The sequence below is a fragment of the Hypomesus nipponensis genome, chromosome 17, assembly GCF_054491055.1.
Source record: "Hypomesus nipponensis isolate SF chromosome 17, ASM5449105v1, whole genome shotgun sequence".
Classification (NCBI taxonomy): domain Eukaryota; kingdom Metazoa; phylum Chordata; class Actinopteri; order Osmeriformes; family Osmeridae; genus Hypomesus; species Hypomesus nipponensis.
The window spans coordinates 2686814-2700000 of record NC_140377.1 but is presented as its reverse complement, the minus strand read 5'-3'; the positions used below and the strand labels follow the sequence as shown (position 1 = coordinate 2700000).

At 48.1% G+C, this 13187-nt stretch overlaps 1 protein-coding gene across 1 annotated transcript; it reads left to right on the top strand.

The window, feature by feature from the left end:
* Positions 1–4338: 4338 nt before the first annotated feature.
* LOC146252943 (claudin-4-like) lies at positions 4339–5094 on the top strand. The gene is made up of 2 exons (XM_084676794.1): positions 4339–4470; positions 4567–5094. The coding sequence occupies exons 1-2, from the start codon at positions 4339–4341 to the stop codon at positions 5092–5094; spliced, it is 660 nt and encodes a 219-aa protein (XP_084532920.1).
* Positions 5095–13187: the final 8093 nt, after the last annotated feature.

The window sequence follows — 13187 nt, the reverse complement described above, 5'->3', positions numbered from 1 at the left end:
AACACTCGGCTCTCCCATGAAGGCTATTTATTTCCTGCTGCCGAGCGTGGCAGATTGAGAGCTGGATATGCAGGTTATCAGAGGAGTATGTAGGCTCGCTCCTCAGAGGCCTACAGACTGTCCTCTGGCCCACTTCTGCCCCGCACCGCACCACACAGCACACTCTCCACCATGTTTGACATCTGGAGCCTTTCCTTTGTCTCTCTGTGTGTGTGTGTGTGTGTGTGTGTGTGTGTCTGCGTGTGTGCTTGTGTGTGTAGGTTGGTGCCAAGGAGTGGATGCAAAATGTTTTAATGCTGTTCAACTTATTTCACGTTCTGTTGTTACGCATCGCGGCGTGTGTGTTTGCTGATTGTGTGTAAGCATGCACGTGTACAATAAGTGTACAGCATGCGTGTGTGTGTTTGGAGTATGTCAGTTGTGTGTGTGTGTGTGTGTGTACAGTAGGTGTGTCCTCTGCAGGAGGAGGGGTCCCAGGAGGAGGTGCAGGAGGAGGGGTCCCAGGAGGAGGTGCAGGAGGAGGCGCTGGAGCAGCATCTTTGATGGGAGGAGCTGTGAGATTCCAGAGTGCACGCTGTCCCCAGGTCACACAATAGATCTGCCATTAGACCAAGAGGACTTCCATGAGGTGTGGGCACCAGCCCTACTACAGCTGGAGTGATGCAGGGATTCAGACAGACAGTCTTTGATTTGTGAGCGGCCATATAAATACTCTGAAAACGAAGCATTACGCCTGACAACGGAATGGACGAGTTTAAAATGAGAAAATGTATCTGTCCAATGATAGCAAGGCAGGTAGTAAATCTGTCCAATGAAACAGTAGCACACGTAATGTCCATTACGAACATGATTAGTGAGGAATCTGTACATCTGATGAATGACAGATATTTGTGGAGTAAATCTGTCCAATGGCAGTGAGGCAATAAGCGAATCAGTCCAATCATAGAGAGATCTATCTTGAAGATGGGTGGGGCTGTGAATTTGGAGGCCGGCTTTGTGTGCGTGTGTCTGTGTCTATTTGTGTGTGTGTGTTTTTGCGTGAGTGTGTGTGTGTGTGTGTGGGGGGACGGGGACGGGGACGGTGAACTGGGGTGGCAGGGCAGAAATATGGATGCCATGGGTGACTGCGCAGACTGTCGCATTAATACTCCGCCTGAATGCCATGGTAGTCTGCTACCCCTGAGGTCTGGAACTTAGCCCACAACAGAGAGATTGAAAGTCATTTAGATCAGGGGGCACTGCGCAGGACTGACGGCCAATGGGTTCTGTCAGGCTGACCGCCGCCCATGAATACTGATGAGTCAGAGGCGGGCCTGAAGCCAGACAGGTGAGGAACCGCTCAGGCGTTCTAGAACCCCACAGCACGCCGCTGCTCCCGTGCTTTAGATCTGCTCGCTCTGCTCCCGACTTTTTGGGGGATTACTCTGGAGTTTGTCTTCCATTCCTCCGTAGCCCTCTTCGTGGTCTCAGGGAGACCTTTTCCGATCCGTCACACCAGCCGCAGGAACAGTGAGAGGTGGTCTGGAAGAGCAGAACCAAATATTTTATTCAGTGGTTCTTCATCATCCTCTATGACTGTCCTGTTCTCCAAAACCAACACTGCTTCTCTGAGCTCTCTGGAGTTGGCTCTCTGACAGTTCTTTAAAATAATGAGGCTCATTTTCCTCCCGTTCTCCTCATCCGTCTGTGGTTTCGCCGAGCTCTCTCCCTCTCTCTCTCTCTCTCTCTCTCTCTCTCTCTCTCTCTCTCTCCCTCTCTCCTTCTCTCCCTCTCCCTCTCCCTCTCTCCTTCTCTCCTTCTCTCCTTCTCTCCCTCTTTCCCTCTTTCCCTCTCTCCCTCTCTCCCTCTCTCCTTCTCTCCCTCTCTCCTCTCCCTCTCTCCGTCTCTCCCTCTCTCCCTCTCTCCCTCTCTCCCTCTCTCTCTCTCTCTCTCTCCAGTCCACATCAAAGACTGTTATTGTGATGGAATCTGGGGCTCTCTCCCTCTCTTATCGATCTCTCTAAAAGGCTGAAACCATGTGACTGCCAGGCCAGCAGGACAAGAAAAGGAATGGATGGATGCAAAACAACCCAAAAACAAGAAACTACGTAAAACTATGCTATTTTGCACCAGGTGACAAAGTAGAAGAAATTTAGAAAATATTAGAACGTAGAATCATTTTCAATTGTGTAAACTTCCATACGGAACATGATTCAGCTTAGAAAGAACCACTTAGTGTTCCGAAGAGCAACGCAAGAGGCTTTCAGAATTATATGTGAAACCCTCAGGTTCCTCTCCGGTTACAAAGGGTTGCACACAGCAGCCCTGAGGTGAGGGGTGATGTGGAGGACAGCGGGGGGGGGGATAGATCTGTCTCAGAGGGGGGTAGGTGTGCAGCTGGGTCCTCAGGACCACACACAACATATTTACAAATGGAAGTCTTTTATTTCAGTCTTTCACTGTCCGGTAAAAAAAAACACACACAAAAAACGAACCAAACCAGATCGATAAAATAAATAAAGAAAAAGAAAATAAAGCTAGAAGGCAAATGTGAAATAATACTGTTGTTTATCTGAAAGAAAACACAAATTCAGAGATGAGCAAAGTAACAAAGTCGACAGGAAGAAAGTAAGGTAAGCTGGGCAGTGTTCCCCAAGCAGAGTCTGGCGACACCTGAGGACATGAGACACACCTGGGTGCCCTTTTGTGTCTGACCTCTGACCTTTACAACCAGTCTCCCAAACATGGAACAGTGCCTGAAACATGGCTCTCAATAACCCGTCTCTCGAAAACCTTCCAGTCGAAAGCATGGATCTCCAGAAACTGCTGGATTGAACATTTCTCAGCTGAAACACAGCAGCTCCCGATCAGACTGAGACCATCTCTTGTCTAGCGGTGTATGCTATTGTCGAGGACAGTATGCTAATGCAGGGTGCGCCTTGTCAGCAACTATGCTCCCAGAGAGCCAGCCCTCTGGAGGTGTGACAGCCCTGAATGTGTCACTCGTCACCGTACCGTGATGTATAAGTGGCCTTGATATAAGTGTCCGCTAAATGAATATAAATAGCAGAATAGCTTCCTCCCTCGTGTTTGCATGTTCAAGTGTGTTCATGTGTGTTCATGTGTGTTCGTGTGTGTGTGTGTGTGTGTGCACAGGCCTGTATGTGTGTGGGACTAGGTGTGTGTGTGTGTGTGTGTGCGCATCTAACCAGACCAGAATAGACAGCTGGATGAGATATCTCCTGTCATCCCAGAGGAAACATCTCCCAGCCGCTCACTGGTTAATGTTAACGAGGGGTTAATGTTCTTTGACGCACTCCTCCACACCTCCACATGAACCACAACATGTTCCTCAAACCACAGCTGCACATGGCATCACCACAGGTGTGTGAGTGGGTCATGTTAATTGTACATTATTGCCTCGTTTTAATGAGCAACCATGTAGAGTGTTAATTGTATGTTATTGTATTATTTTTTAATAATCGAACAAGATGTTGATTGTACATCATTATGTTATTTTCATCAGTTAAAATGAAGGATGTATGTAGGTGAATGATGTATGTTCATTCATATCCATAAATTCAGGCAGCACAAATTCAATCAAATTCAGATCCCAAAAATTCGAACTCGAAAATGTTTGACCCAAATAAAGTCTTGATTGCAACATCTGGAATACCAAGGATAGATAAGGCAATCGAGCCTGACTGCTTTGGAGAACTGGATATCAGCCACAGAAGAGCTCATCCCAGAAGACATCATGAACCATTTCGCCCACCTGCAGGAGCCGGTTTTTCTCCTTGCTTTAGACCTGTCTCACCGGAACCTCAGCTTACTGCTGGAAACACTGTGTTAAAGCTAACAAGTACAAAGTCTAATGTAATTTCATGACACATTTACATTTAGTCATTTAGCAGATGCTCTTATCCAGAGATTAAGTACAGTCGCTTAAGTACAGGGAGATTCCCCCCAAGGCAATTAAGTGGTGAAGTGCCTTGCCCAAGGAAACAACGTTATTTGGCACGGCGGGGAATCGATCCGGCAACCTTCTGATTACTAGCCCGACTCCCTCGCCGCTCAGCCATCTGACTCCATTCGGTGATTCTATAGATCGACTGTCCAGCCCTTTCTGGCTTACTGTCCATGGTTTACGGGTGAGATAACTGAGTAGATCTGAAGGTCTGTAGGGATTGTATCAGAAATTTGGGACTATAGAGCTGAGACCTGAGACCTGGTTTGTGTGGTTGTACTGCTGTGTTTTACCATGTTCAATAATTATGCTTCAATTTTTTTTCATTACTACATTTTCACAACGAATGATATATACTCAGATGTTACCCACCCTTTCCTACCCACTCCAGAATGGGATCTGCTGGAGTGCAGATAGTATGCGTGGCCCTTGGGATCCTGGGTCTCGTCGGCGCCATTGTGTGCTGTGCTGTTCCAAGATGGAAAGTGTCGTCATTCAGTGGATCCAACATCGTAACTGCCCAGGTAACAAACAGTTCACTAAATATCAACCGTTGTACAGTCGTGTGGCCAAATTCAAAGGCTTGGAAAATGCATATTGACGCAAGTCTTTCTCCACAGAGCACTGAGGACGGCCTGTGGAAGACGTGCGTGGTGCAGAGTACAGGCCAGCAGCAGTGTAAGAGCTACGACTCCCTGCTAGTCCTGTCCTCTGACCTCCAGGCTGCCCGTGCTCTGATCATCATCAGCTGCATGATCACTTGCCTTTGCCTGCTCCTCCTGTGCGCCGGAGCCGAGTTTACTACGTGTGTGCAGAACGAGAACGCCAAGCCCAAGATCAGCCTGGTGGCTGGGATCGGCCTGCTGCTGGCCGGCATCCTGCTCATCATTCCCGTCAGCTGGTCTGCTCACATTGTGATCCGGGACTTCTATAACCCCCTGGTGCCGCAGAAGAAGGAGCTGGGCGCCTGCATCTTCGTGGGCTGGGCTGGAGGGGTGCTGCTGGTGCTGGGTGGAGGTCTTCTGTGCTGCTTCAGCCGAAACACCTCCAGCAGCTCTGGAACTGCCAAGTATTACACTGCACGTTCCAAAGTGTTAGAAATCCAAAGTAGTGATGACCAGAGTACAGTTTTATACTCTTTGGTGTAGAATTGGTCAATATACACTTCTCAGATTGGAATCAAACCTCTCTGTGGTGTTGTTTCTTAGTACAGTGTTGGTGTGGGGTTGTTATGATGTTAATTAAGGATCACAATGACTCTTGCTTAGAGACTTGTTGCTCTTGCTGGTTAGTGGTAACTGATTTAAATTGTTGTACTCGCTGTGAAATATTTTTTACTGTTGCTTGCTTTTCTACAGGTACACTTGCACTTATAGTGATTCATGTTGTTTAATTGTAACTTGTTTAACTACATGCTCTTATGGTTCTTCCCTTTGGCACTTATTCTGGTTGTTCACAATATGTGCTTCATGTTTTGGCTACCCGCAATATTTTTGGGGCTATCTTGTTGTTATTATCAGTGACCTATGCACTTTGTAAAGCTCTCTCTTGGAAGTCGCTTTGGATAAAAGCGTCTGCTAAATGAATAAATGTAATGTAAATTGAATATTAAAATAACCGACACAAACACGCACACACCTCGAGGCAGGGTGGGATTATTGACATCTTCCTGGGTTGCAGAGAGGCTAGCTCCACAACAAATAAGCTCCTTTTGTCACCTCTGAAAATAAAGAAACATAGTTGTTATAATAAGTAAAACAGGATGGATGCAAAGCCCACTGCTGTAGGACCAAGTACACTATCAGCAAACCTACCAGCACCAAACCGACCTCCACACTGGACACAATTCATTTAATGATTTTAAATTATTTAATTTAAATTAATTAATTATAACTTTCCTCCCTTCCTTGCTCCCTCTCTCTCTGACTGTTTGTTTTCTACATCTAAGTTTTCTTTCTCCTATTCTTCCTGCCATGAGCCAACTAGCATGTGTGCCAGCTCGTTCCCACACTGAGCACAGACCTGATCTGGTTTCAGCCTCGGAAAGAAGAGTGAAGAAATAGAGAGTGAGAGAGAAAGAGGGATAGCAAGAGAGTCAGAAGAGAGAGTCAGAGGCAGAACGAGACAGAAAGAGGCAGAAACAGAGGGAAAGAGAGAGAGAGAGAGAGTAAGACATAGAGGGAGAAGGACAGAGAAACGGAATGAGTGAGAAAATACAAAAGCGATGAGAGAAAGGGGGAGGTGAAAGAAAGAGAGAGTGAAACTGGAGTCAGTCACCAGGGAGACAGAACCAAGCACACAGCCTGAACTAAAGTACATGCCTTCAAACATGGCACAGCCCAACTTCTGAAAAGTAATTTATTCTACAGACAGGAGGAGAACAAGATTGATGTTCATATTTCACCCATCAACGCTTTTCCATAATTCACAGCAGTGGTGCTTGGTGTCAGTAGGAACTTGACAAGCTCTATCACCCACGGTGGGAGGAGCTGACTTATTGATAACCAGATCAGACTGGTAAACATGTCCTCTGTGCGGGCGCTGAGGCAGGGAGAGGGCCACCTGGGGACTGGGAACAGGCTGGAATATCAAACACTCTGACATCACAGCTGCAGGTATACATTCCTCCAGATCTGGAATCAGGGATCTGGGCCTGGTTGTTAGGTCTGGGATCTGGGACTGGTATTTAGATCTGGGATCTGGGACTAGTAGTGATGTCTGGGATCTGGGCCTGGTATCTATATCTGGGATCTGGGATTAGTAGTGAGGTCTGGGATTTGGGCTTGGGATTTGATAAAGGCACCTAGGATCTGATAAAGGCTCATTCCAATTCAAAATAAAACTAACCCCAAGCCCCCCAGGCCCCAGGCCCCCAGGCCCCAGGCCCCCAGGCCCCAAGCCCCCCAGGCCCCAGGCCCCAGGCCCCAGGCCCCCAGGCCCCAGGCCCCCAGGCCCCCAGGCCCCAGGCCCCAGGCCCCCAGGCCCCAGGCCCCCAGGCCCCCGGGCCCCCAGGCCCCAAGCCCCCCAGGCCCCAAGCCCCCCAGGCCCCAAGCCCCCCAGGCCCCAGGCCCCAGGCCCCCAGGCCCCAGGCCCCCAGGCCCCAGGCCCCCAGGCCACAAGCCCCCCAGGCCCCAAGTCCCCCAGGCCCCAGGGCCAGAGCAAATGAGGAAGACAGCTCTCCGGAAGCACGCTTGGAGATCATTTCTGTACGACACAACCTGTTCAAACCCCAGGCTCACTAATTGGAGGTAGTTGCTCGTCTCTGTTGACAAGCTCAAGTCCCCATGACGTGGTGGAGAGGCTTCGTCAGCTCCTGTTATCTGCTGCCACACTCCCCTGCTGCCTCAGCAGGATAACACAGGTAATTAAAAAGTAAGAGACGCAAAGAAGAATTGTTTAAGTTTTCTTTCTTTTTTTTTCCCCCATTGTTTCTAATGTACTGTACTTCTTAAAGTCCGACTGTTGGTCTTAAACGAATATGCGAATGCTAATCATATGCATCCAGGAAGGCCAAGGATGCTATGTTAATATTTAATGAGTTTGCTGGCTCTTTCAAAACAAGAATTATTGATGGACTTTCCTCTCTTAATCCTCAGAATTGCAGAGAAGGAAGAGAGTGGAGAGAAGGTTAGAGGTGGAAGAGAGGGTGGGCCTGTTTCTGACTTCCCGCCTGTCTGTCTGCAGTCAGAATTGGCATTTGAGTTTCACGACGAATTGCTTCTGCCAGCGTGAATTGCTTCTGCCAGCGTGCCTGTCCTAAACATCTGAATCGTGTTTGAGAGTAATCAGAGATTTATTATGAGCTTATGTTCATCACAGGCAATAGATCAGCAAATGCCTTTAATCTGTTCATGTAGTCTGTCTTACTTTTCATTTGTATTTTGGTATTCGTACTTTAACCCAAACTGTGCTCTGACGATAGTCATGGGTCTGTGTTGTGGTATCCTCCTGATCGAAGAATGAACACCTGTTGGGTGAATGTTATCTTTGTTTTCCATTCCTAGTAGAAAATTCCGTCTTCTCACCTTTGATGCCTCAGAGAGTGTTTGCTAGCACGTCTCTGTCTCTAAAGCGGTCATTTCTATGTTAAGGTATATGTTAAACTCTCTCTCCAATCTAGTACTTGCAAACCCAGGACTTTAGCTGATAGCCACACCATTCTGGTGGAGACAGACAGAATCTTCTCGAACGCACTGAAATATACCAGTCAGCATTTGTGACACTGTGTGTAGTTTGTTTAGCGTCTCCTTGACATGCCTGGAGCCAGCCTGGGGCTCTCTCCTACTTCGGCCACTTCCTCGCCATCTGTGGACTTGGCGTCCATTTTGTAAAGAATCTCGGCCTGGAACTTGTGAATGGTTGTCACGGAGACACAAATCATAACAAAACTGCTGCCAGTCGGGCTAGCCCCGCCCTGGCATCTCGCCCTCTCCATCCCGGGGAGATTTATACCCGTCACTTGTGTTTGCTTGTCTCTATCATTCCTCCCTCTGTGCTGTCAGGGGTGATGAATCCGTCCCCCTGTGCAGACCACTCAGGCTGTTTGGCACAGGGTGCGTGTTCAGGCGGTGTGCACTCTGACTGAGAGTACTTCACCACAATCTACGCTCTCTGCCAAGCTGGTTTGTTCAGCACTAAATACTGTCTTTGGTTTGTACGGAGGTGTGTGTGTGAGTGAGTGAGTGTGTGTGTGTGGGGAGAATCTCTCCCCCACAACCTTGTGTAAAACATGTATTGAAATGATTAGTTATTCCTGAAACCTCCAACTAGGGGATGGAACTTTTCCAAAGAAGAACATGATAAGCATTGTTCTTCCGGCAGTAGAACAATGAAAACCAGAGTGGTGATGATAACAATGAAGGTGTTAAGACAAAGCGTCCATCACTGTGCCTCTCCCAGGCTGTCTCCACACACCCATTCATATGGGATGTGAAGAGCCATTGTCTTTTCCCTTTTCTTTCCCTGTCTTAATTAAACTGCTTGTCTCAGTCCTTCCAGGGAATCGCCGTCTGTCGCCATGCTGAGTTTTTCGGTCAGTTCATCAGTGTTGTTTTTATTTAGTTCAATGAATCTGTCGAATTCGAAGTGGCAGGGAATTGGACACAGGGTTTGCTACCTGTGCAGTTTGTGTGTGTGTGTGTGCTCACGTGAAAGTACATTACAAACCACAGAGAGTGAGATTTAAAAAGAATGAAAGAGAGCATATTGGAAAAGTGTGACAAGAGGACAAGCACGATCTGTTATTCAGTATGAAGTGGTTCCATATCGTCTCCTTGTCAATAATTCATTCTGGTTTGTGTGGTAAAGCAGCTGGTGTCCTCCAGAGAGGAGAGGACTCAGGGAAGCTGTCAAAATCCACATCTCTTTACTCCTTCTTTTCTTTCTCCTTTCTCTTGTCCCTCCGCATGCTTCTCCTCTTTCTTCTCTCTCCTCACTCCTTTCATCCATCCTCCTTCCTCCCTCTCTCTTCTGTCCTCACTGCTCCCTCTTCTCCTGTCTGATCTCTTCTCTCTTCTTCTTACACCTCTTCTCCCTCTCCCTCCTCTCCCTCTCCCTCTTCTCCCTCTCCCTCCTCTCCCTCTCCCTCTTCTCCCTCTCCCTCCTCTCCCTCTCCCTCTTCTCCCTCTCCCTCTGCTCCCTCTCTGCGATTCTCTCCTCTCACATCTCCTCTCTCTTCCCTCCTCTCTCCTTACTCCTGTCATCCCATACCTCCTTTCTCTCCCCCTCTTTCACCCTCCCTCTTCTCTCCATCCTCCTGTTGTCTTTGGTCTAGCTGTCTCTGAGCGCCATCTGTCTCTGTGTCAGGCAGACTGAACATGCATGGTGAAGGATAGGGGGATGAAGGGATGGAGGGATGGAGGGATGGATGACAGACATTCAGATAGCCTGTCACATAAATACCTGAACACTCTCTGTGGGAGAAAATGATAGATGGAGGGAGGGAGGGGCAACAATGGTCCGATATGTAAGTACTTCCAAATCACCAACTGGGAGAAAGTTGAGTGATCGATGGGAGGGAGGGAGAGAGGGATGAAAGCTGGGAGGAGAGGGTGAGGCAGCAAACCATCAGCTAGAGGGTCAGAGTGAGAATGGATGAAGTGACGAAGGGATGAATAGATAATTGAATGGAAGGATGGACCCGCATGCACACACACAAGCACATATGAACAAACATACACACCCACAGACGTATTCATGGAGAAGGAGGAGTGCCATGTGTCCGATATCAGGATGAGGACGCTCACAGCCTGAGGATCTGTGTGTTTCTGGCTCTGTCTACAAATATGTGTGTGTGTGTGTCAGCAAGCGTGTGTGTGCATACACGTGTGTGTGTCTCTGTGTGTGTGTGTGCGAATACATGCAAGCGTGTGTTTGTTTATATGTGTCTGCGTGCGTGTGTGTGCATGTTTGTGTGTGCGCACGTGTGTGTGTGTGTAAGTGCTGCATTGCTCGTCCGTGCGTGCCAACATGCCTATGCCCAGTCATGTCTGTGTGTGTTTGTATGTATCTGCAAGCATGTGTGTGTGCTTGTATGTATCTGAAAGCGTGTGTGTGTGTTTTCTTTGCTCCCTCCCCAGCCGTCGGCGCCGTGTTATTGATAAGCTGCTGTCCCCCTCATCTCTCAGCCTCTCTCCCGACCTTGTCGGTCTCCCAGCAGGGTTGATAATGATGTTTAACTGGTCCCAGCACTAGTATTAACCTAGGGGAGACAGGTGTTTGAACAGAGCCCCTCATCCACACACACTGGCACACACGTTCACACAAAAACACACACACACACTCTTTACCCTTCAACTGTTGTCATTATTGTTCTTCTATTCTCTCTGTCTGAGAGAGAGAGAGAGAGAGAGAGAGAGAGAGAGAGAGAGAGAGAGAGAGAGAGAGAGAGAGATAGAGAAATACCAGAGCAGAGGGATGAAGAAGTCAATCACAAACACTTTTATTATCTTGTGTTTCAGGTGAAGAGGGTGATCATGTATGAGGAGGAGGAAAGAGAGAGATGAAGAGATGATCTGGATGTGTCTGGCCTGTTTCCGCCTGCTAGCACAGACGAGGAGGTCCATTAATCACCTGCGTCCAGAAGACGAGAGAGGCCAAAATTAAATCGGATGCCAAATATAGACTCTGGAGCTACTGTAATACTGAGTGGTTGCCCCCCCCCCAACCCCCCTCCCCGCCATGCCCCCCTCACTGCCTCACTACCCCCCTCTACCCCTCTACCCACGCCCCCCCACCCCCTTCCCCAGCACCACCCTGTCCCCCTTCTTAGGAATACCCTGGCCCAATTTACAACTCCCCCCTCTGGGCTTCTTCCTCTTCTCTCTTTTGCTCCATCTCTCTCCTTCCTTCCTCCTGCTCCATCTCTCTCCTTCCTTCCTCCTGCTCCATCTCTCTCCTTCCTTCCTTCCTTCCTTCCTTCCTTCCTTCCTTCCTCCTGCTCCATCTCTCTCCTTCCTTCCTCCTGCTCTACCTCTCTCCTTCCTTCCTCCCTGCTTCATTTACTCTCCTGGCCTGCTTCCGTGAGGGGAGTTTTCCTGGATGAGGTCATCTTCCCTGGACAGCCCCGCAGAAACAAAGGACTTGTGCTTTTACTTTAAGGTTACAGCAAGGGCGGTCATCCTGGAGACCTGGGTTCGATCCAACTTTATCCTTGTTCAGACGAACAGTGAGGACCCCAACACAAGACTCTCACACACACACACACACAAAGGAAGGAAGCAAGGAGGGCAGGAAGGATGAAGGGAGAGAGGATGGAAGGGATGAAGAGCAGGTAATACTGTTAAGGAGTGGGGCCAGGAGATAACACTGTGGAAGAAATTGAGAGACTGATTCCACATTGCCTCCCCGAGCCATGCACATCCCCCCCCCCACACACATACACACACACTAGTTGGCTGGCTCTGTCTGTCTGTCTGTCTGCTAACACGTCTGTCTGGATGTTTATCCCTGTTGACCGAGAGGGCATTCATGTGGTCAGGCACCTCTCTTACACGCACCAGGGACGCTGCTGAGACTAAGTAAGTATCAGTAAGTAACTGTAGCTCAGCCAGGATGACGATCTGAGAACCACAGATGACTAATCACACCCCATCAGTCAACCTGGGCCTCAAAGAACAGAGTTGTCAAAAAGCCCCGACTAGATGAACAGGAATTTGAGTTGATGTCAGAATAACAGATATGTTTTTAACTAGCCTATTTGGGGAGTGTTTCTGTTGACGTCTGATAGGGGAAAACAATATGTTTATACGCGTGTGACTAAAACAGAGATCTGTTATTGATGGTCTAGTTATATCATCTGTGCCAGGCCTTCGTGGTGCTGGGTTGTGGCTAAGAGCTCTGTTGAGTACATAACAAAAGAGACTGAGACAAGCTCATACATAACCTCAGACAAGATAACTAACAAGGGATAAATTACATTTTCGCAGATACAAAAACTGATTGATCACCACTGTCTCCAAACAGTGAATTACAGCGCCCTAAATACTGTATAGATGTACTTCAGTAAGGAAGAATACTTTGAAATAAACTTTGTTGAAGACTCACAGCAGTCAGTGTGGATGGTGTTTCTGCATGGCTGTGTGGATAGTGTTTCTACATGGCTGTGTGGATAGTGTTTCTACATGGCTGTGTGGATAGTGTTTCTGCATGGCTGTGTGGATGGTGTTTCTGAATGGGTTGGTGAGAATTATTACAGGATGTGTAGCTCCACGTGTGTATATCTGTGTCTGTGTGTGTGTGTGTGTGTGTGTGTGTGTGTGTCTGCAGAGCTGGTCATGCTGTGCTTAGTCCTGGAAGTAAACACTGTGTACTGCTTCACTGCTTGTTTGTGTTTAAATTGCAGTGATTTATCTGGGTTTGTGTTTGGGCAAATGATTATATGTTAGTACTCTTGACAAAAGAGGGAGAGATGGACTGTAAGAAAGAGAGGTTGTGAGAGAGATGGTGGGAGAGAGAGAGACATAGAGAAAGTAAGAGAGACAGATGGTGAGAGAGGAAAACAAGGAGAGAGACTGAATGTTAAAGAGAGCTTGAGACAGAGGTACTGAGAGAAAGAGAGATGTGACAGAGAACATCTGTTTGCTCGTGCTCTCCTTTCTTCTTAGAAAGCAGAAGAATGAAAGGAGACAGAGTACAGAGGGGTGAGGGTTAAAAGAGGAGGGGAGAAGTTCCAGGCTGGGCTGGCTGCTGTCAGGAAGAAGAGGGAAGGAGGAAGAGAAGAGGGGGAGGAGGAGAAGAAGAG

Bases quoted from the DNA above. Each gene is read 5' to 3' on its own strand.
- LOC146252943 (XM_084676794.1), top strand. From the start codon at position 4,339: ATGGGATCTGCTGGAGTGCAGATAGTATGCGTGGCCCTTGGGATCCTG. The intron at 4,471-4,566 runs GTAACAAACAGT...CTTTCTCCACAG, and splicing joins CCAACATCGTAACTGCCCAG to AGCACTGAGGACGGCCTGTG.